This window comes from Narcine bancroftii, chromosome 3 (genome assembly GCF_036971445.1).
Source record: "Narcine bancroftii isolate sNarBan1 chromosome 3, sNarBan1.hap1, whole genome shotgun sequence".
NCBI classification, from domain to species: Eukaryota; Metazoa; Chordata; class Chondrichthyes; order Torpediniformes; family Narcinidae; genus Narcine; species Narcine bancroftii.
In genome coordinates this window covers 185069103-185091384 of record NC_091471.1, presented here as the reverse complement: position 1 = coordinate 185091384, position 22282 = coordinate 185069103, and the positions used below count along the sequence as shown (strand labels likewise).

The window sequence follows — 22282 nt, the reverse complement described above, 5'->3', positions numbered from 1 at the left end:
ATGTGACAAATTTGCTTCCCATGGTATGAGGGTCTCAGACAAAAGGGCACAACTTCAAAATTGAAGGGCTCCCATTTAAAACAGAGATGCAGAAAAATTTCTTCAGCCAGAGTGGTGACCACTGGTGGCTGAGGAGGCCAATTCTTTGGTTGTATTTAATGCAGAAATTGATTAAGTATAGGAATAGTTAGGGCATCAAAGGTTATGGGGTTAGAATGGATCAGTTCATGAAGGAATGGCAGAGTGGACTCAACAGGCTGAATGGCCTACTTCTGGTCTTGAATCTTAAGGTCTAAATGTTGGAAGACACATGAGAAAATGCACATGCTGAAACCTGGATTAAAAAAAAAACAACCTGATGGAAGAATTCAGTGAGTTCTCAGCTCAGCTGAGCAACATCAGTAGGACAATAAGCACTTACAATGTTGTGTGTCAAATTCCTTTATCAAGACTTGAAATCCGTTGGATGAGCAGAGGAGAAATAGTGAAGCAATTTTGCTTTGAAAATACATTACCCTTTACCTCCTGATATTCTTTATATTGCATATCCACCAAATCTCGTACAACAGCAATATGAGTAAACATCCACTGAGATATTTCCTGAAAGAAAGAAAAACATTAATGTTTCTTGAGGAAAAAAAAACATGCTAATCAGACAACAGAGCAATTCTTCAGAAGTGAATGTCCTTAGAGTATGAGTTAAGAGAGTGAGTATAATATCAAGGTGCAGAGTCTGGTCTGAGAATTGATGATGTTCAGAAAAACATGTCTCAGACATTGAAACTCATCCTGTTTTAGGATGACACTTTTATATTATTTAATGAGATTCATCCAGGCAAATAAACTTGCTTATGCTGGGAGGCTGAAGCATAATTGTTTTTAATAGTTATTTAAAAAATAAATTGAATGAGAACTAGATGGAACAGCATGAGGATAATTCATTTATAGTCCACTGGCAAGTAATTTTAGTATTCAGAATAAAACGATCATTCTCAAGTGTTATTTACAGAGTAAACAAACTGACTTCATCACAAAGTAGACATGTTGGAATCTGGAGCAAGAAAAAAAAACAAACTTGCTGGAGGAACAGAGTGGGTCTGACATTATTTCCCAACTAAATTCTCTGCTCCATCAACAAGTGTATGAGGGATGTCTCCTGCACACATGTGGAACTCAATTTTATCATCTTCACTACGGACTTCCATGCAATCCTCATATTCACTTGGACTATTTCTGACAGCTCTCTGTCCTTTCTAGATAACTGTCTCTGAAGACAATCCCATCTTATGACATTTACTATAAACCTTCCCACATCCACAGCTGTCAAGACCAGTCTTCGTTTCTTGCAAGACGCTGTCCCTTGCGTGCAGTTTTTCCATCTCTGTGCACATTCCCAAGATGTTGTGCTACGTTCCAGGACATCAGACATTTTTTTCTCTATGAAACATGGCATCTCCTCTTTGGTTGATAGAACTCTCACCAATATCTCCACCCTTTCTTGTACTTCTGCTTTTATTCTGCTTCTCCCCAGACAGAACAAAGAGAGTTCCCTTGGTCTTTACCTTTCACCCTACCAGCCACCACAGAGTACATCATTCTTCAAAATTTCCAACAGCATCTACATGATCCCATCAGTCACATTTTCCCCTTCCAATCTCTTTCTGCTTTCCACAGGGATCATACTCTTCCTGAATCCCTACTTTGCTCCTTCTTGCTCACCCATTCCTCTCTCTCTTCCCAGACATTGGAGGTCCAACACCTGTCCCTACACCTCTTCCCTCGCCACCATCCAGATGATCTAAACAGCACTTCCAGGTGAGGCTGAGATTCACATGCCCTGTCTACTGCATTTAGTGCTCATGATGTCCGCAATAATACCTGTGACCTCCCAGTTGCATGCACTTCAATTCCCCTTCCCATAATTATCTGTCTACCCTCAACCTTCTCTGCTGCCAGGGTGAGGCCAAATGCAAAATACAAGAACAATTCTGCCTGGGTAGTCAACAATCCAATTGTATGAACAGTGAATTTTCCATTTCAGGTAACCTGGATCCTCTGTTTTTTTTTAAAAAAAGTCTAATTTTGATTAATCCTCACTCTCTCATCCAACCCTTCTTTTCAAACTGTTCATCAATTTTCAAATTGTTAATCAATTTACACTCCCGTCCCCTCCCCCCCCTCCACTTGGTCATCACCCACACATTTTATCCACTGAATTTCCAATCTTCCAAACTGTTCCAGCTTCACATTATCCCTACCATATTCGGCCAGCTTCGTTACTTATTAGATTCCAAAATTCTGTCTGCCTCCACAGATGCTGTCTGACCTGATGAGTTTCTCCAGCTGTTTTTTTTTGTTTCAATGCAATAATCTAATCCTGATTTATATCAGCCCCAATTTGAACAGTCATAGCTGTAGTTAAAGCCTTAGAACTAGCAATTAGAATTTATTGAAAATTGTCTTCTCTCTTTTAGCATTGGTTTTCTTGATAATGTGGTCATTGAACTTATGAGAGGTTTTACCCTCTTTTTGGACTTGAACTTCACAGATTTTTAACAGAATCTGAATTTTCAACAAATTACACTCATTATCATAATCAGACACAAAAGGCAGAATCAATTTGAATGGAAAATTCTTACCTGTGATGTGAAGTTGTTTTTACTGATTCCACTTTCTTTTTTGTTCCGTCTGGATCCAGTCAACTTTGAAAGGCCAAACCCACTGCTTACTCGTGATAGCTTTGACTGAGTCACAGGGCCTATGGTAGCATCCCCTCGACTAATATACTTTTTTTCATGGGCTATCCAAAGGAGGAACAAATTAAAAGCATTTTAGAACTCCAAATGTCACTCCAAAAACTTTTGTCACCATAGAGGTAAATATAGAAATGAAAATATATCTCTGAATGGAAATCAGAAAATCAATGACAAATGCTATTTCAGTACTCATTTCTGTTTTCACAGGAAACAGAGGCATTTGAGTTGGCATTTATAGTTCATGATACAAGACTAAGAAAGAGGAGCAAAAGTAGGCTATTCGCCCCGTTGAGTCCTCTCCACCATTCCATCATGAGCTAATCCATTCTTCCACTCCTCTCTCTTCTCCCTATAATTTTGGATACTCTATCTGCTCCATATCTACTACAGTTCCATTGCCAAGAAAGCCCAACAGCGTCTCTACTTCCGGCGAAGGTTGAGGAAAGTTTAATCTCCCACCTTCCATCCTCGCTACATTCTACAGAGGATCTAATGAGAGCATCCTGTGCAACTACTTCACAGCCTGGTTTGGAAGCTGTACCACCTCATACCGCAAGACCCTGCAGAAGATAGTGAAGTCTTCCTACCACGAAGGACATCTACAATACTTGATGTAGGTGAAAGGCAATAACCATTGTGAAGGACTCCACACACCCTCATGTCATCTGTTCTCCCTTCTGTCATCTGGTAGGAGATACCGTAGCACTCGGGCCCTTATGTCAAACAGGTTTTTTCCCCCAAGCCATTAGGCTCCTTAATTCCCAGAACATATATGGATAATATACTGTGGACTTTTACTGAATGCGCCTTAATATTTTAAAGTTTTGTGTGTTTAACTTCTATTCTAACTTATATTTATGTAAACATGTTCCGTGATCCTGGAGAAATGCTATCTTGTCTTTACCATGCAAGCATGGTATGAAAGATAAATAAAGGTGACTTGACTATCAAGTCAGCAATCCATCTGTCTTTTAAGTACACCCAATGACCTGGCTTCCACAGCTGCCCGTGGGAACAAATTCCAGAAGTTCACCCAATATCTGGCTGAAAATTCCTGTCCATCTTTATTTTAAATGGAGCCCTTCGATCCTAAAGTTGTGCCCTCTTGTCTGGGACTCCCCTGCCATGGGAAACAACTTTGCCACATCTACTCTGTCCAGGCTTCTGACCCCTCTCTTTCTTCTAAACTGCAAGGAGTACAGTCCAAGAGCTGTCAAACGTACTTTTTTTTTCCAACTTTTGCATTGCCTGGAAACATCCAAAAAAAGATGATTTGTAAAAACTTGTTCTTAGCATATTGGTAATGATTATGCCTTGTTTTTCACTTTTGAGATTGGTTTCACTTGTTTCATTTTCACAAGTGGAATAGAATACACAGCACTCCTATATTGTGCTTTTAGCACAAATTTTTGAGGAAGAGTTTCTATCCTGATCTCTTTCCACTGCCTACAATAGGTCCATTATAGAATTAATTTGGTAAGTCCAAATTGGCAAAAGCCTTTCAGATAAAACTATTCAAAACAAGCCAATTTCATTCAGGGCATTCCGTTATCTAGTGAAACAACTGTAAACATTATCTGAGTGAGATATTGGCACACTTAAGCTTGGATTTTGAACTGAAATGTCTGACTATTCTAGAGAATCCATAGAATGCAATGGAACTTTCTTCACTAGTCTGAGTAGTTCTCCAAAGGCAATCAAGTTGCTCCACATTTTTAAGGACAAAGAACCATCTTGACTGGCAGACCAAATATAACCCTAAATATCTATTCCTTCACTTCTGAGGCAGTATAACTGTGGAGCCAACATACACTGTTGTTCCCACCAAGGATGTTTCAACTGCTCCTCCAAACCTTCAACCTCTATCACCTAGAAAGAGGGAGGCAGGAGTACCATGAAAATATCACCAACTGCCAGTTACAACTAAGTCACAAACCATTCCGATCTAAAAGAAACCACAAAGCTGGAAATCTGAAATAAACTGTTGGAAAAACTCAACAGGTCAGGTAGTATCTGTGGAAAGAGTGAAAACAAGGAGATGCTGGAGGAACTCAGGAGGTTTTGCAGCACCCATAGGAGGTAAAGATATATTACCAACATTTCAGGCCTGAGCCCTTCTTCAAGATATGAGAAAGTCAATATTTTAGGACAAAGACCCTTCAAATCTGAGAAAGAGAGAAAGTCATAAGTGGCAGAATAGGCAGTTAAGGGAAGGCAATGGATAGTGCAAAGATAATGTCTATAACAGGTTAAACTTATGTAGCCATTGAATGAACAGTTACATTCTATTATTTGTGTAACGTGAAGTCTGAATGATGTTATACTGTACGGACAACTGAGATGTGCTGAGCATGCCAGAATATACAAAATGATAGAAGAAAAAAAAGGGGTGGGGGTTAAGAGAAAGAAAAGCACACACAAATGGTCAGTTCCAATACTAAAAGAAATAAGATATTTGAAGATGGAGAATTCAATATTGTGTCCTGCAGACCACAACATGCCAAAATGAAAAAATGAGATATTATTCATTGAACACTTCTTGATTCAAGAACACAAGACCACCGAAGATGCACTTGTGCAAATGGCAGAACATATTTTTTGCATGACCAGTGTAAGGTAAAACATCATGAGATGGGAATGTGTAAGGAGTTACCCTGTGCAGGGCTGTAACAAGATGTGAATGCATCCTTGTACTTACAAGATAAGAGAGACATTGATGGATTGAGAGGCAGGAAGCTAGCAGGGAAAGGACAGCAACAGTTTTAGTCATTGGACAAGTAATGATATGATGATGTTCTAAGCACGTATCCAAGGGTATAAAAAATCACCATTTTGCTGATAACGGCAGAATGCATTCTCCGACTAACATTGTTAGTTGCAAGTGTTACAATCCGGTAATAAAGAACAAAGAACCCTGATTTCGACTCAGTCTGGTGTTTGTCTCACTCATTCATGAACAAAGCAGACCTAACAATTTGGTGACCCCGACGTGATGGGTGAGTGAACACTGGACGACGGTTTCTGTTTTTTCTGACAATCATCTCAGCCGGCTGATAAAAAGGTCCAGAGAAGCCTGTTTTAACAAAATTCTCTTTTTTTTTAAAATCTTTATGATTGTCAGTAAGAACTGGAGATCGGACAAATTAGACGACCACAATTGAAGGTCGCATGCCAGGATTGTAACACGTAAGTGATTACAGACAAGATAAAAGTCCTTAAGGTGTTTGAATGACATTTATTAAGTGCTTCGCAAGAAACTACTAGAGTTTAAAAGTCTTTATTGTGTCGTTGCAAAGTCCAATAGAGTGAGAAGGTGGTCTATAAACAATTGAGGACCTGAGTTTTCTGCCCTAAACTGGTTATTAAGAGGAGAAATCTCCCACGTGAAGGTTGGGCTTTGAAAGAAAACAAAGGTTCAGGCTTATTGGCCTCAATTGTATCTGAGAGACTGACTTATAAATGTCCGGTAGGTATGATAATGTCTGTACACTTGAGAAGTTAAGAATTTATTTCCCCAATTCGCCGTGGTGGAATACCACAGCAGACACTAGAGACCTTGAGACAACAAAAAAAGTACTCAGGGACGCCTGCCTGGTGAACAAGAACGACGACAGAAGGCTGCGACAGCTGTGTCCGGATCAGGTAGGAGATATTAATGAAAAAGTTGACAAACTCCTAAGAGACACCCGGTTTATTCGAAATACTTTTGATAAGTTAAATGAGGGTATTCCCAACATCACCAAGGAGATAAAGTTACGTAAATTCATAGATTGGTACAGGGAAACAGGACAAAAGTATAGCCCAAATATTTGGTTTTCTAGTTGTAATTTAACTTTCAGACCCCTTTGGGAAAACAGAGAGTGGAAAACGAGCAATCAGAGTATACAGGACAGTCTGAAGTCAATTGGAGGACAAGACTTAGACTGTTCCTTTAAAAGATATTAGTCATCCAGCTTGCAAGGAGACATTTTTAAAAGCAATTTTCGTTGACATAGATCCCCTAAACGGACAAAAACCTAAATTAAAACAGGCATTAGAAAGCGGTCCCGCAGCTATGGCTGTACAGTTGCCTGCTAAGACTTTTGACCAAGTTATTAAGGAAATTAATCAGGAATTAGAGGAGCGAAATACCAGTAATGCGGCATTGGAAAAACAAAAAATGCTCCGAAAATGTGTAGACCGCTGGAGGAAGAGGGGTTGGTTACCCGGGGGCACTGAGATGTTCCTGACAGGTGAGGGAAACAAAATTTTAAAACGTAGAGTCTTAGGCAAGCTGGAAGAAACAAAACGGGACACAGAAAACAAAATCTTTAATCGCGAGTCAGCAAAAAAGAGGGTGAGAGACAAGGAGATTCAGTACCGCGATGTCCTAGCTCTATTTGAAGAATTTGGTCTCCCTGGTAACCCACCTGTTACTGCCCCTGTAGAAATAGCTTGTAGACTCCCGCCCTATACATATGTGGAGTCAAAAGGTGCCCCTGGCACCCCAGATGGGATCCTGGAGTCACGTCCCTTATATCCAGATATTGAGACACTGGGGTGTGACAAGAACCTCGGGAATAGGGACACATCAGACGAGGTACAGGCCCCTTTAATAAAAATAGAAAGGGGAGTAATAGATGTAGAGACCCCTCTGGAGTCCAAGAAAATAGAAAAGGAGTTAGAGATACAGAAATGGAACATGAAAAAGGTTCAGGATAACATTAAAAACTTAAACAGAGATATTAATGTGCTGGGGCAGATCAGTGAGGATCAAAAAGAATTAATGGTAGGTGTATTGAAGGAAGTGGAAAAGATAACTACAACACTGTCAGAAGAAATTAAAGCTGAAGGAATGGTAATAGGAGTAAAGGACGAAAAGTGTAGTACAGATGAGGAAACGAGATACGATCCACCATGGGAGGAAAGTAAAAGGAAAAGACTCGGGAGGGAGAAAAATAGACATGCCTACCTGGACATAGTTAGGACAAAAGAGAAAGATGTGAAACAACTAAACTATGGCCGAAAAGATTATCTTAGAGATGAACGTGACCAATATACCTTTGACCCTGAGACATTGGAAGCTGATAGGGACAGTGACGAAGAAGAGTCAGAACAAGGTGGGATAAATAAATGCATGCCAAGAGTAAAGAAGGAGCAGAAATCCCCAAAATTGAGATATCAATGCCCATTACTGATCACGGGACGGGGAACTCAAAAATATGTACCCTGGTCACGAATGGACTTAGAGAGTTTAATGAAAAAACTACCTCCGTTGAGTAATGGGGCTAGTCCATGGATTTCTTGTTTTGAGCGAGAAACCTGCCAAGAACAATTAGCACTCGCAGATGTCAGAACTATCATGATAAAATTAAAGGCAGAAGGGGCCCTGAAGCAAATAGAGAGAATTGTAAGAAGCAGTAAATTGGGGGATGAAATAGAATTTAACCCACTTCGAAAGAGGGGGAAGTGAGAAAATTCGACAGTACGAAGATGTCCAGGGGAGAGAAGATAGCAATTGAGACAGGTATTGATGAGTCAAACTCCTGGATAGATCAGATGGGTAAATATGCGGACCAAGCAGGGTATGGGAACTGCTGGGTCTGTGCCCGAGGAAGGCCATTATTACGGATGAGCAGATCAATTTTTGAGGAGACAGATGCTATGGACTGCGCCTTGAACCTAATGTCAGAATCCAACCCACTGAATAGGTGTCTGATATGGGAACAGACGTTTCCCATAGCTCCGGCTAATGTAGCTCCCCCTGTCTTTAGATCCACAGGCATAACTAATGTTACTTGTTTTGCCAACAACAACACAGCAGCGCACGTTTTCCATGTGGGTTGGCTGCCCAGCGACTCGTGCAGGACTCATGTTGATCTCTCACATAGCAGTAGTGCAACCCGCTTGACCCAGGCTAGGGCGGATATTTGGTGGTTTTGTGGAGGAAGAGTGCTGTACAACTGGCTCCCCGCTAACTGGGATGGTCGGTGTGCTCTAGTAACCCTTAATGCGCCAGTGCTGATTGTCAAAAGGCAGGAGGGAGACGAGGATTCCCTAGAATTGTGCCACACAGAGAGTTGGCTGTGGAGAAAAAGGAGGAGTGTTGGACTCTTGGGGCCGGGAGGAAGGAACCCTGATGGGGTATGGATTGATGCCATTGGCCAAGCCCGGAATATTCCGGACGAATTTAAATTAGCCGATGAGATTGCAGCTGGGTTTGAAAGTTTTCCTGTTTTTAGTGCAATTTTTCCCATCACCGTAAATAAAAATGTTAATAGGATCAACCTTATTCACTATAATGTCCAGCGCCTTGCAAATTTGACCAGGGACGTTGTTGAGGCAATACATCAACAACTGTCAGAAACTTCCCTTATGACACTTCAGAATAGGATAGCGATTGATATGGTCCTGGCAGAGAAAGGTGGAGTGTGTGCTATGTTTGGAGATCTATGCTGCACTTCTATCTCTAATAACACAGGGCCAGATGGATCACTCACTAAGGGGTTAACGAAACTTAGGGCATTGGCGAAAGAATTAAAAGCCCAGTCTGGAGTCTCCAATCCTGTTTTATCCTGGTTACAGGGAGTGTTTGGGAGATGGAGCACATTGTTAGGACAACTTTTGCTGGGTTTGTTCATTTCTGTATCAATTTTTATCACTTGTGGCTGTTGTTGTATTCCATGCATTCGAACGCTGGTCACGAGGACCATAGAGAGAGCCTTTGCTGACCGTGATGAACTGCCTCCGAAATATCAAGCTGTGCAGGCTGTGGAGCAAGACTATCTCACATTACAGGAGGCGGAGAAAGTTGCTGAGATCGATCTGGAGTCTGAAGGGGAATGTGATGGGAAGGAGGGATTGTGAATTAGATTGTTACACATATAATTTTAACCTTGCTTGTAACCTAAATATTATAACCTTGATTGTAGAACAAATATTATAACATTGATTGTAACACAAACATTATTAATCAGATTGTAGAACAAGTATTATGAATTAGATTGTAGACCATATGTTAACTTGGGAATTTACTAATGTACGGGGGGTTAGCTAGTTTTTTGCTTGGGGGCAAATGGGATGAAACTTGTAAACGGGCAATGGGATCGGGGTGACGGATGGGGGGTGTACGCAAAGGAGGGTTGGGGGAGCCCTCGCCCACCAGCCGAACTACCCTGTGAACAGAACCCGTATAGAGCTTGGCAATAATAGGCGAACTAATGTAACGCGGTGGTAGCATAGTCAGGGCGAGATTGTCCTCTAAAGAGGACAAAGGAGGGATTGTAAGGTAAAACATCATGAGATGGGAATGTGTAAGGAGTTACCCTGTGCAGGGCTGTAACAAGATGTGAATGCATCCTTGTACTTACAAGATAAGAGAGACATTGATGGATTGAGAGGCAGGAAGCTAGCAGGGAAAGGATAGCAACAGTTTTAGTCATTGGACAAGTAATGATATGATGATGTTCTAAGCACTTATCCAAGGGTATAAAAAATCACAATTTTGCTGATAACGGCAGAATGCATTCTCCGACTAACATTGTTAGTTGCAAGTGTTACAATCCGGTAATAAAGAACAAAGAACCCTGATTTCGACTCAGTCTGGTGTTTGTCTCACTCATTCATGAACAAAGCAGACCTAACACCAGCCAACAAAATGTGAATATTTATTATTTATATTTTTCTCTTTCTTTTATATTTGTCATCTTTTTCTCTTTGTGGCATCTTCATATACCTAACGTGTGTTAGTGCATTTTACATTGCTGAGAAGCTGGAGCAGGTAAAACCTTTATTGCATCTCAACATTGAACTTGCACATTTGACAATCAATTCATTCATACTATCACTTGGCTAATGATTTGAAGATGTATGTTGGTGATACAGGTAGTACAACAGAGATGTGGTTCAAATCTGATGTGTGAAGTTTCCATATTCTCCTTGTGGGCTGTGATAGGTGTTATGGTTTCCTCTTACAACCCAAAGATGAACCGGGTGTTGGGTAAATTTCCATTGTAATGCTCCACCTTGTGTAAATAGTAGTAGGAGAATCAGGGGGCAAGGGGATAAATTACAGAGAAATGAGTGGTGGACTGAAATGGATGGGATTGCTTTAAGAGCTAGCATGGCCTTCTTTGTGTCATGAATAAAAATGGAAAAATAAATGAGGAATTTCTAATTGTTAGTGTAATTTCAATCTTTCCATGCTTAAATTCCAAAGTGGGCTTTTGATGCGGGTCTATGCTAATAGTCATGCTGACAACAACAACCTCATCCAACTTGGAATCAAGTGAATTTCAGTTCTGCATTCCTGGCTGCAGGGCATGCCAACTGTTCTAGGCTCAGGTTTGTTTGCAATTCTGGGCCATTTTCTCAATAGCTCCAGCTATAGAAAAGAAGCAAACCATGATACTATCCAGTTCAGCACAAGATAACTAGGAGGAGTTCTCTGCAGATAGTCAATCTGCTATCCATCCAGGAAGAGCCAACACTACATTAATTTCAGTCTCAGGTGGTCTTCATGGTAACATCCTTGGTCCAGCTCATATTCAGCTAATTAATCAATGATTTCTCTCCACAAGATTGCAGAGAATGGATGTTTGCTAATGTTTCCATTTACAGTTCCTCGGGTAATAAATGTAGTAAAACATGAACAATATTCATGCTCCAAATGGCTGTGGCAAATAACACTCTTACTGTACAGGATGATCCATTTGAGCACCTTTCATTAACATTTAACAATTCCCAAATCAACAATTACTACTATCATAAGAGTCACTTTTGGTAATGACATGTAAATGGACCCAGTGAAATGAATGGCAATAATGAGCAGGCAGGGCAGAGGTTAGGGTTCTGTGTTAAGTTATTTACTCCATATTTTCTTGTCTTTTTACCATTTATAAGGCAGAATTCAGGATTAAGATAGAATATTCTCAACCTGCTTGGATAAATGCATCTCCAATAATATTACTACCAAAGGAAAACAACCCATAATCAGCTCCAAAACAATCTAAACCCTTATTCCGTACATCAATGAATCACAGTTACAAATGTCAAATCTGTAAAATGCATTACAACAACTACCAAGACTCCTTTGACAAGCATATGTCAAACCTGCCACCTCACCATCTAAAACGACATGAGAATCACATATATGGGAGTTTACTACTTCTAAATTCCATTCCAAACCACACAAAATATTTCCAAGTGTTTTTTTCTCACAACCTTGGAGAATATTGCAACTCTTTACTAGGTTATGTTGACTAGTTGTCAGGGGAAAGTTATTCTTCACCTCAATCTTTACTGCAATGCTCATGTATAAATCAAGATCAAATAGGCATTGTACTGTGATTAAAATAGGAAGGAGGAACTTCAGGCAAATCCTTTTCCGTGAGAAGCTTCCATACCCTAGATTAAAGCTGCAATTGTTTTTTAAAAATAAACACAAGGCAGCACGGTTAGCATGCTATTGCAGCACCGGTGACCCAGTCTGAATCCGATGCTGCCTGTAAGGAGTTTGCAAGTTCTCCTTGTGGTCTGCGTAGGTTTCCTCCAGTTCTCTGGTTTCCTTCCATCTTTCAAAATGTTTGAGGGTTCTAAACTAATTGGAGTATTTGGAGGGCATGGGCTCATGGGCTGGAAGGGTCTGTTATTGTGCTGTATGTCTAAATTTAAGATAATCCTACTGTGCAGAATATGTTCTTAAATTATGGGGTGTCTAATAAATATGAATACATAAATGACAATGTATATCAGCTATGGATTGCCTAATTTATTCTACTTCCAGTCAGGAGGACAAATGGATAAACTAGAATTAATGACACTAACATGGTGAAAAAAAATTAAAAAGTTATTTAAATCTGATTAGCTGATGGATTAATTTTTCACCACATTAAACACAAAATAATGAATGGCTTCCATCGAGCTACAAATGTTTGTGTCACTCATTAATTTCTCCAAAAAAAATCTATCCATTATATTTTAGTGTTAGGCATCAAAAACAAAAATTTAAAAAGAAACAACTCATCTTCACCAACTGATAAAATTATTTTCAATTCATTTGAAAGTTACTTATTTCTTTTAAATTCTGACCCATCACCTTGGTAATTACATCTTCAACCGATCTCTCTGAACATTCCTCTTAATCGAAACAGAAGCAGACAAATCAAAATTATTAACACCTTTTAGTTCTCTTTTCAACAATTTCTGCTGTAAAAAAATAAAATTACATGAAATAAGCCATCAATTATTCACTTCTATGCCTTTTTGATTTCAAGATTAGTTTATGGATTTTACCCATATGATTCTGCCAACACTTTAAAGCTGCGTCTTCAATGAGTGGTCGAGCAGTAGGCAAATCCACCAGTCCACGCTCATTTGTAGGTAGAGTAACTTTGAAAATTTCTTCCAGAGCTTGTTTTTTGCTGACAATTAGTTCAGTCCAAACCCGATTCACAGCTTTGAGCAAAAGCTGTCGACCTAAAATTAGAAAGGCCAAGTAATTAGAAAGATCAAGTGAAAATGCAGTTAATCTCAAATTTGATATTTTCTGAAATACTGTGTATTTAATATAAACGTATTTGGCTAAAATACAAGTTTGATTGATTCAATAAAAGTCTCTTACTCGTTCTTCTTGCTGCTCTTAGTCCCTCAACATATATAATTTTATTTGGTGAAAATTAGACTAGAAAACCAGTGCATGGCAAACTATTTTTAACTGACAAGGTGGTACAATGTTGAACAATCTACAATTCAATTGAAAGAGGCAAATACAATTCAAAATTACAACTAATTAGTTGTTGGGAGTGGAATACCAAATTCCACACCAATCTTGGACTTTTATCACTTTTCCCTTACTCTCAGAAGCAATGGTCACTTGCAAAAGCAAGCTATATTCAGATCATTGAAAAACATTTTCATTTTTAGTTCTCCATTTATAGTCATGACAAAACACGTCAGACAATAAGAAGGAATAGATTAATGACAAAATTTCATTACAAGTCCACAGAGTCCCCTCTTTTTTAACTATATTTCTCCCCACTGTACCTCCTGGAAGGGTTTTCTTTCACTGAGGTGTTCCATTTCTTTCAAGTCTGTTCTAAGATCAGATCTTCCAAACACATCTTTTAGGTGTTTCTTTCTTAACTTTGGCTCTTCATTTACAATAACTGAGAGAACCCTCCACAAACTCTGATTCATTGGAGCAGAAGTAGGCCATCTGGCCCATTGAGCTTGCCATTCAATAAGATCATGGCTGATATGATGGGCTCATCACCTACTCCTTTTCCCCCATATCCCTTAATTCCCCTACTTTGTAAAAAAATTATCCCTGAGATAGCATCCACTATTTCAATGGGCAGAGAATTCCATAGATTCACCACTCTCTGGGGAAAAAACAGTTCCACCTTATTTCCATCCTAAATCTTTTATCGTGAATCTTGAGGCTTTGTTATAGTCTCACCTACCAGTGAAAACTACTTAACTCCCTCTATCTTATCTATACCTTTCATAATTGTATACGTTTCTATAAGATCCCCTCTCATTCTTCAGAATTCTAGCAAGTAAAGTCCCACACAACTCGATCTCTCCTCATGGGCTAACCTCCTTTTCTTTGGAATCAACCTGGTGAACCTCCTCTGCACTGCCTCCAAAGTCAGTATATTCTTCAAGTAAAGAGACCAGAACTCCGCACAGTACTCTAGATGCAGCCTCGCTAATAGCCTCTAGAGTTGCAACATAACGTCCCTGCTCCTGAATGCAATCCCTTGAGCAATGAAGGCCAACATTCTATTTGCCCTCTTGATAGCCTGCTGCATCTGCAAACCAACCTTTTGCAATTCATACACAAGCACTTCCAAGTCCTTGTATGCAGCAGCATGCTGCAATTGATTGCCATTTAAATAATAATCAGATCTTCCATTTTTCCTTCCTGTGCCTCTTCTTACAAACAGAAGATTAGAACTCTCCTCCAGGCTGTGCATTCAATGTTATTCTTAGTCATTTATGGTATCTTTAACAAATTTTAATAACCAAGTACATCTTCCCACTCCTTTCAGTATTCTGAAGGATGATTCCCTTTTGCTCCCTCATCTGCTTTTTCATCTTCACCAAGCGTTTCTTTCCCTGAGCACTTTCCCATACAACCAGAGGCAATGCAATTCTTTCCTTTTACCTTTGCCTCTCTTATGACTAAGGATCAAATCAATCTTCCTGAACAGCTCCAAATTTACTCTTCCTGAAGTGTCTCCTAGACCAAGCATTCAATCACTCCATTCCCTAATTCTCCTTTGGTTTACTTCAATTACTCTTTAAAATAACCAAAAATCGTTGCTGATGACACCCAGCTGACAAATGTACACAGTTTCAAATATTTGGGAAGCATCATCTCGAGTGTTGGGTCTTTGGACAAAGAAATTGACTACAGGATCAGCAAGGCCAGCCAGGCTTTGGAGAGGCTATGTACCAGAGTTTTCAACCAACACAATGTCTGCATCTCTACAAAGCTGAAAGTCTACAGAGCTGTGGTCATCCCTTCTCTCCTATATGGATGTGAGACCTGGACTCTGTACCAATGTCACATCAAAAATTGGAGAAATTCCACTTGCGCTCTCTGTTCCATCCTTGGCATCTGTTGGCAAGCCCATGTCACCAACTTGGAGATCTTGGGTCACGCGAAGTCTACCAGCATTGAGTTCCTGATCGTCAAAGCCCAGATGCAGTGGGTGGGACACGTCATCAGAATGGATGACCACCATATGCCTTGCTAGCTGCTCTATGGTGAACTGAAGACCAGAAGGAAACCTCAAGTGCTATAAAGACGCCTCTGTGATATCCTGCCAAGAGAACTAGAAGCTGTGGTTGCTGACAGATCCCATTGGTGAACCCTGTGCTATGAAGCCTATACCAGTTCTAAAGACAGGTGCTGCCAAAAACTGATGGAAAGATGTGAATTATGTCACAAAGCAGTAACCAGAGGCCACAGTCATTCCAAAAATGGATTTCCAGTGCCCCATTGTGCTAGACTCTGTGCTTCCAGACTGGGACTGCAAAGACACCTTTGTGTCCACAGATGAACTGCACAACAATGGACTACCACTAAAATACTTTAATATTTTTTGTTGTTAAAGGAACTCCAAGAATGCATGATATAAGGTGGCATATTTTAAAATCTGGTTCCAAATGAAACCATTCTATGTGAACTCATGAAAATGCAGAACAAAGAGGAACAGGATGGGGGTGGGGCTCAACAGGGCAGACAGCATCCATGTATCAAGACCCATTTCATTTTGCAACTTGGAAAAAGTCCAAAACATTGACTCTTAATTTCTCTCCATGCCTGGCCTGTTGCTTCCCTACAACTCCTCTTTGTTTGCTAAATTATTCCATGTCCTTGGACTCTTCACATAATCATACCAATTATACAGAAGGCCACTTCAAACCTCAATTTTTTTCATCTATGCCAAATCAAATATATATCCACTCTCATTAAAATTCACACAGTAAATAAATCAATTGCTTTATGCTAAAATACTCCACATTGGAGTATGGACTGCAACGAACTCCCTATCCCTCTCCAACTGCCAATGCCTCATCAATCTTTGCCTTGTTACCACTAACTAGTCTTTTTTTCTGCACTCTTCTCCGCTACTGACTTCAGACCACTCCCTGATTTCAAGGCTGCATCAAGATACACTCAAAACCTCCATTTCAGAGCCCTTTTAATTTCAAACACTTGTTTTGAATGTAGATTTCTAATTCTCTTAATTCTGTCATTGATGACCACATATCGTCGCCTTCTGTCATGCTGGTTGGGAGATGTCACTATTAAATTCATGAAATGAACTGGTGTTATGGAATGAGCACAGTGGAAAGGGAAATTTAAACAGCCAATATCCTGAGCTGCAGGAGTCACAACATAAGAGAGTATTCAAAAAACAGAAAAATCAAGAATGTTTCTTGTGTTAGTATTTAATTTTCCATTTGATTGCCTCCAATTTAGAAATTAGTAAGATTATTTAAAGAGGAAATAATCTCTAAGCTGTGAAGGCAGTAAAATACACAAGCAAAAAGGAGCAGAATATTAGGCACATACATAGGTTATTCGACCCTTCGAGCCTGCTCTGCCATTCAACGAGATCATGGCTGATCTTAAAGGTCAGTACCCCGTCCCTGCCTTCTCTCCGTAACCTTTAATACCCTTATACTGAAGAAATATATCTAATTCCCTCTTAAATATATTTAATGAACCTGCCTCTACTGCCCTCTGTGGCAATGAATTCCACAGATTCACCACCCTCTGGGTCAAGAAATATCTCCTCATCTCGGTCCTAAATGGTTTGCCTATTATCCTCAAACCATGGCCCCGGGTTCTGGATTTTCCCATCATTGGAAACATCCCATCTGCATCCATTCTGTCCAGTCCTGCCAGAATTTTATATGTCTCTATGAGACCCCCTCTCAATCTTCTAAACTCCAGCAAGTACAATCCCAATTTGCGCAATCTTTCCTCATAAGTCATTCCTGCCATTCCAGGTATCAGCCTGGTGAATCGCCTCTGCACTCCCTCCATTGCAAGAACATCCTTCCTTAGATAAGGTGACCAAAACTGCACACAATACTCCAGGTGGGGTCTCACCAAGGCCCTGTACAGCTGCAGTAAGGTATCCTTGTTCCTATACTCAAACCCTCTTGATATGAAGGCCAACATACCATTTGCCTTTTTAACCGCCTGCTGTACCTGCATGCTCGCCTTCAGAGACTGGTGTACAAGTACCCCTAGGTCTCTCTGCACTTCCCCATCTCTTGATCTATTGCCATTCAAATAGTAATCTGCCCTCCGGTTTGTATTACCAAAGTGGATAAACTCACATTTATCCACATTGTAGTGCATTTGCCATGTATCTGCCCAGTCCCTCAATTTATCCAAATCACACTGGAGCTTCCTGACCCCCTCTTCTGTGCACACAACCCCTCCTAGCTTAGTGTCATCTGGAAATTTGGAGATATTACATCCAATCCCCTCATCCAGATCATTAATGTAAATTGTGAACAGCTGGGGTCCCAGTACAGATCCCTGTGGCACCCCACTGGTCACCGCCTGCCACTCTGAAAACGAGCCATTTATCCCAACTCTCTGTCTTCTATCTGCCAGCCAGTTCTCAATCCACATCAATACTTTGCCCCCAATCCCATGAGCCTTGATTTTGGAAGCCAGTCGTTTATGCGGGACTTTATCGAAGGCCTTTTGGAAGTCCAGGTACACCACATCCACTGGCTCTCCCCCATCTATTTTACTTGTCACCATCTCAAAGAATTCCAATAGATTTGTCAAGCACGATTTACCTTTTGTAAATCCATGTTGACTCCATCCGATCCCTTCTCTGCTAGTCATATGCTCCGCTATTACATCCTTAATAATGGATTCCATCATTTTGCCCACTACTGATGTAAGGCTCACCGGCCTATAATTCCCTGCTTTTTCTCTACCCCCCTTTTTAAATAGTGGGGTAACATTAGCTACCCTCCAATCCATGGGTACTGATCCTGAGTCTATCGAGTTCTGGAAAATAATTCTTAAAGCATCTGCTATCTGAATGGGACCTACTCTGGATTTCACCAATCTTTTCCTCTTGACATATTTATAAAAGCTTTTGCAGTCGGTTTTTAGATTTGCCGCAAGCTTACTTTTGTAATTTACTTTTGCTCTCTTGATTAATCCCTTTGTCCTCCTTTGGTGCATCTTGAACTGCTCCCATTCTTTGGTTGTGGTACTTTTTTTGGCCAATTGATATGCTCTCTCTTTGGACCTAATGCTGTCTCTAATTTCCCTTGTTATCCACGGTTGAATCACCTTTTTTGGTTTATTTTTATGCCAAACCGGTATAAACGATTTTTGCAATTTCTCCATTAGATCTGTGAATGCTTTCCATTGTCTATCCACAGTCAACTCCCCCATAAACACCACCCAATCAATCTTACTCAACTCCCGTCTCATGCCATCATAATTCCCTTTATTTAAATTCAGGACCTGAGTCTCGGTTTTAATTTCATCACTCTCCATGTCGAGTGAGAATTCGATCATATTGTGATCGCTCCTACCCAAAGGGCCTCGTACAACAAGATTGTTGATTAGCCCCTTATCATTGCATAATACCCAATCTAAAATGGCCTGCTCCCGAGTTGGTTCCTCGACATATTGGTCTAGATAACCGTCCCGTAAACATTCAAGGAATTCCTCCTCCTCAGTATTTTTACTAATTTGGCCAGTCCAATCTATATGCAAATTAAAGTCTCCCATGATGACAGCTGTTCGCTTATTCCACGCTTTTCTAATTTCTCTTTTAATGCCTTCCCTCACCTCTACACTACTATTTGGAGGCCTATATACCACCCCCACTAACGTTTTCTGCCCCTTGCTATTCCTCAGTTCTACCCATATAGATTCCGCATCTTCCGAGTTGATATCCTTTCTGTCAATCGTGTCGGTCCCTTCTCTCACCATCAATACTACCCCACCCCCTTTTCTTTCTTGCCGATCCCTCCTAAATATCGTATACCCCGGGACGTTAAGTTCCCAGGCTTGCCCACCCTGCAGCCATGTTTCTGTAATCCCAACCAAATCATATTTGTTCATCTCAATTTCCACAGCTAATTCATCTACCTTGTTCCGAATGCTTCTTGCATTAAGATATAAAGCCTTCAGATTTGCTTTTTTCACCCTCCTTGGTCTTTCTGATTTTTTACTTTCGCTGCCTAACCTAACTTTTCCTGTTTTATCTTTTCTGTCCTTTGCCCTATCATACAGGTTCCCACCCCCCTGCCAAATTAGTTTAAACCACACCCGACGGCTGTACCAAACCTAGCTGCCAATATATTGACCCCTTTTGGGTTTAGGTGTAACCCATCCTTCTTGTAGAGGTCATGCCTTCCCCAAAAAAGATCCCAATGATCTAAGAAGCCAAAACCCTGTCCTTTACACCAGCCCCTCAGCCACACATTCATTTTTCTTAACCTTCCATTTTTATCCTCAATTGCACTTGGCACAGGTAGCAAACCAGAGTTCACCACCCTGGCTGTACTATTTCTTAGTTTCTGTCCTAGCTCTCTGTAATCCTTTTTCAGTACTTCCTCCTTCTTTTTATCTATGTCATTGGTACCCACATGTACCAAGACATCAGGCTGTTCGCCTTCCCCTTTTAGAAGACCCTGGACCCGATTTGAGATATCCCGCACCCTTGCACCAGGGAGGCAGCACATCATGTGGGCATACCTATCTGGCTCACAGAATCTCCTGTCTGTATTTCTGACAATGGACTCCCCAATGACCACTGCATTCCTCTTTACCTTTTGGTCCACCATGCCAGGCTCAGTGCCAGCGACCTGGTCACTGCTGCCAGCTTCTGTCAGGTCATCTCCCTCAACAGCATCCAACAAAATATACCTGTTACTGAGAGGGATATTCACAGGTGTGCTCTCCATTTTCCTGGAATTTTTCTTCCCTCCCCTGACAGTTACCCACTTACCTGACACATCTGGTCTTGGGGTAACTATGTCCCTGAAAGTTGAATCTATCAACTCCTCACTCTCCCTTACCAGCCGTAGGTCCTCAAGTTGCAGCTCCAGTTCCCCAACTCGGTCCTTAAGGAACTGCATCTCGGTGCACCTGACGCAGATGTGGCTATTTGGGAGGGTGGGACTCACCCATGGTTCCCACATCTGACATCCAGTACAAAGCATTAACCCCATAGGCATGACTGAGCTAAAATAATGCCACTTACCTTTCTCCTCGCCTGCTTTTGCCTAAGCCTGTTGAGCCAAAGGCTGGAAGTCCCACTCCTTCAGTGCCCCACTCACTCAGTGCGCCGCTCCTCACTGGCCGCTCCCTCCCCTTTTACTGGCCCCTTGACCAATTAACCTTGACCAATTAACCCAGTCACTCTCTCCAAGCTCCTACTCCTCTGACTCACAGCTCAAACTCCAGCTGCTGCCTCCTCAGACTCCCAGCCCGATTTGAGTAGGCCCAAGCCCCAGTAAGCCCTTGTATTTAACTGCTTACCTTGATGTCACTCTCTCCGAGCTACTCCTCCTTCGACTCCCAGCTCGAATTTACATATAGATTGGACTAACCAAATTAGTAAGTCCAGCTATTTATTCTACTCACCCTCTGATGCTGTCTCTTGGCTCTTCCTCCTCTCACCCGACACCAGGCACTGACTCACTGTCTCCCCCGACCCCGAGACTGACCTTTCTACATGTCTAGATGTCAAAATTAGGTCTTGAACCGCTTTTCATGAATCTTATTATTTTTCAAAACCTCATTCTTCAGAACTTGCTGAACATGGTTAGCACAGAGAGACAGGTAAAAAATGTCTGGGAAATTTGCTAACTGAAGAGCTAAATATTGTTCTGTTCTGGAACACTTTAATTCATAATTTACCTTCGCTAACATCTTGACTATGACTTCCATCTGCTTCCAGATCAGAAGGTATCATGATGTGCCATGTTGTCATTCTGGCTTCTGCTTCCAGACCAAAACCCTCAAGGCTACTGCAAGAGTCAAAAATATATTCACAATAGCATCAAAAGTGGAAAGAGATTTTTGTTTTATTCTGAAATATAGATTAATATAATTATAAATCCCTGCATATCCCAAGCAACTAAATTCTGATAACATCCAAAGAAACATTACAAAAAACTTATTTGCAATCACCTCAATCACAAAAATTACTAAACCTCTAAGATCCATTTAATTTTCATCACTCTGTGAACTGGCCTCAAATTAACTATGTGATGAACAGTGCAAACATATACTGCTTGTAATATTGCATGTGCAGGATATTGTATCCATTAAGACACCTCCTCCCACCCATCATGACAGTTCTCTTCATCAAGCAACACATTAGAATCAAAATATGACATTTCACCCAAAGGTATCATCAAATTACAAGGGACAGAGTGTGAGAGGGAAGACGCTGAACAAACAGTATAAATTATAATACAGGTGGTTTTGCATGAATGGTTTACAGAAGGTGGAAGGATTAAAACTGGTTGTAAAACCTTGAAATAACTGATCCCTAGAGATAACCAAAGGATTGAAGGTTTCAGCAGAAATACACAAAGGTAGAATGGATGCAGATAATGCTAAAGAGAAGAGCATTTTGGATTTATATGTGGGATGCAGGCATTGGTAGAATTACATTTAATAATCTCCCCCAATAGCCCTCGAGAACATGGTGGCAAATCACCTTCTCAAACTATTGCAGCCCTAATGAAGAACGTTTGGTCGAGATTAAGAAATATTAATCGTCTTATAGATGTTTCATGGCATGGAGGTGAACTTAGAAATGATAAAAGAAAACATAAGAACGGCTACACCTCCTCCGTCACCCCCAAGCATGCCTTCCAAGTGAAACAACACTTCACTTGTAAGTCTGCAGGGATCATTTATAGAATCCAGTGCTCCTGAAGTGGCCTCCTTGGTGAGACTAGACCCAGACTGGAGATCATTTAATTGAACATCTTCACATTGTTCTCTGCAACAGCCCATTGCC

The 22282-nt window shown here is 40.7% G+C and overlaps 1 protein-coding gene across 6 annotated transcripts in view; it reads right to left on the bottom strand.

Moving 5' to 3' along the window:
- wdfy3 (WD repeat and FYVE domain containing 3) overlaps nucleotides 1-22282 on the bottom strand; it is a 444121-nt gene that overhangs the window by 116995 nt on the left and 304844 nt on the right. For all 6 annotated transcript variants that reach the window (XM_069926060.1, XM_069926059.1, XM_069926063.1 and 3 more), the window contains 4 exons: nucleotides 21169-21278; nucleotides 13029-13211; nucleotides 2640-2800; nucleotides 523-600 (listed from right to left, as the gene is read on the bottom strand). In XM_069926060.1, the coding sequence (XP_069782161.1) occupies nucleotides 523-600; nucleotides 2640-2800; nucleotides 13029-13211; nucleotides 21169-21278 (532 nt within the window). The remainder of the gene's footprint in view (nucleotides 1-522; nucleotides 601-2639; nucleotides 2801-13028; nucleotides 13212-21168; nucleotides 21279-22282) is intronic.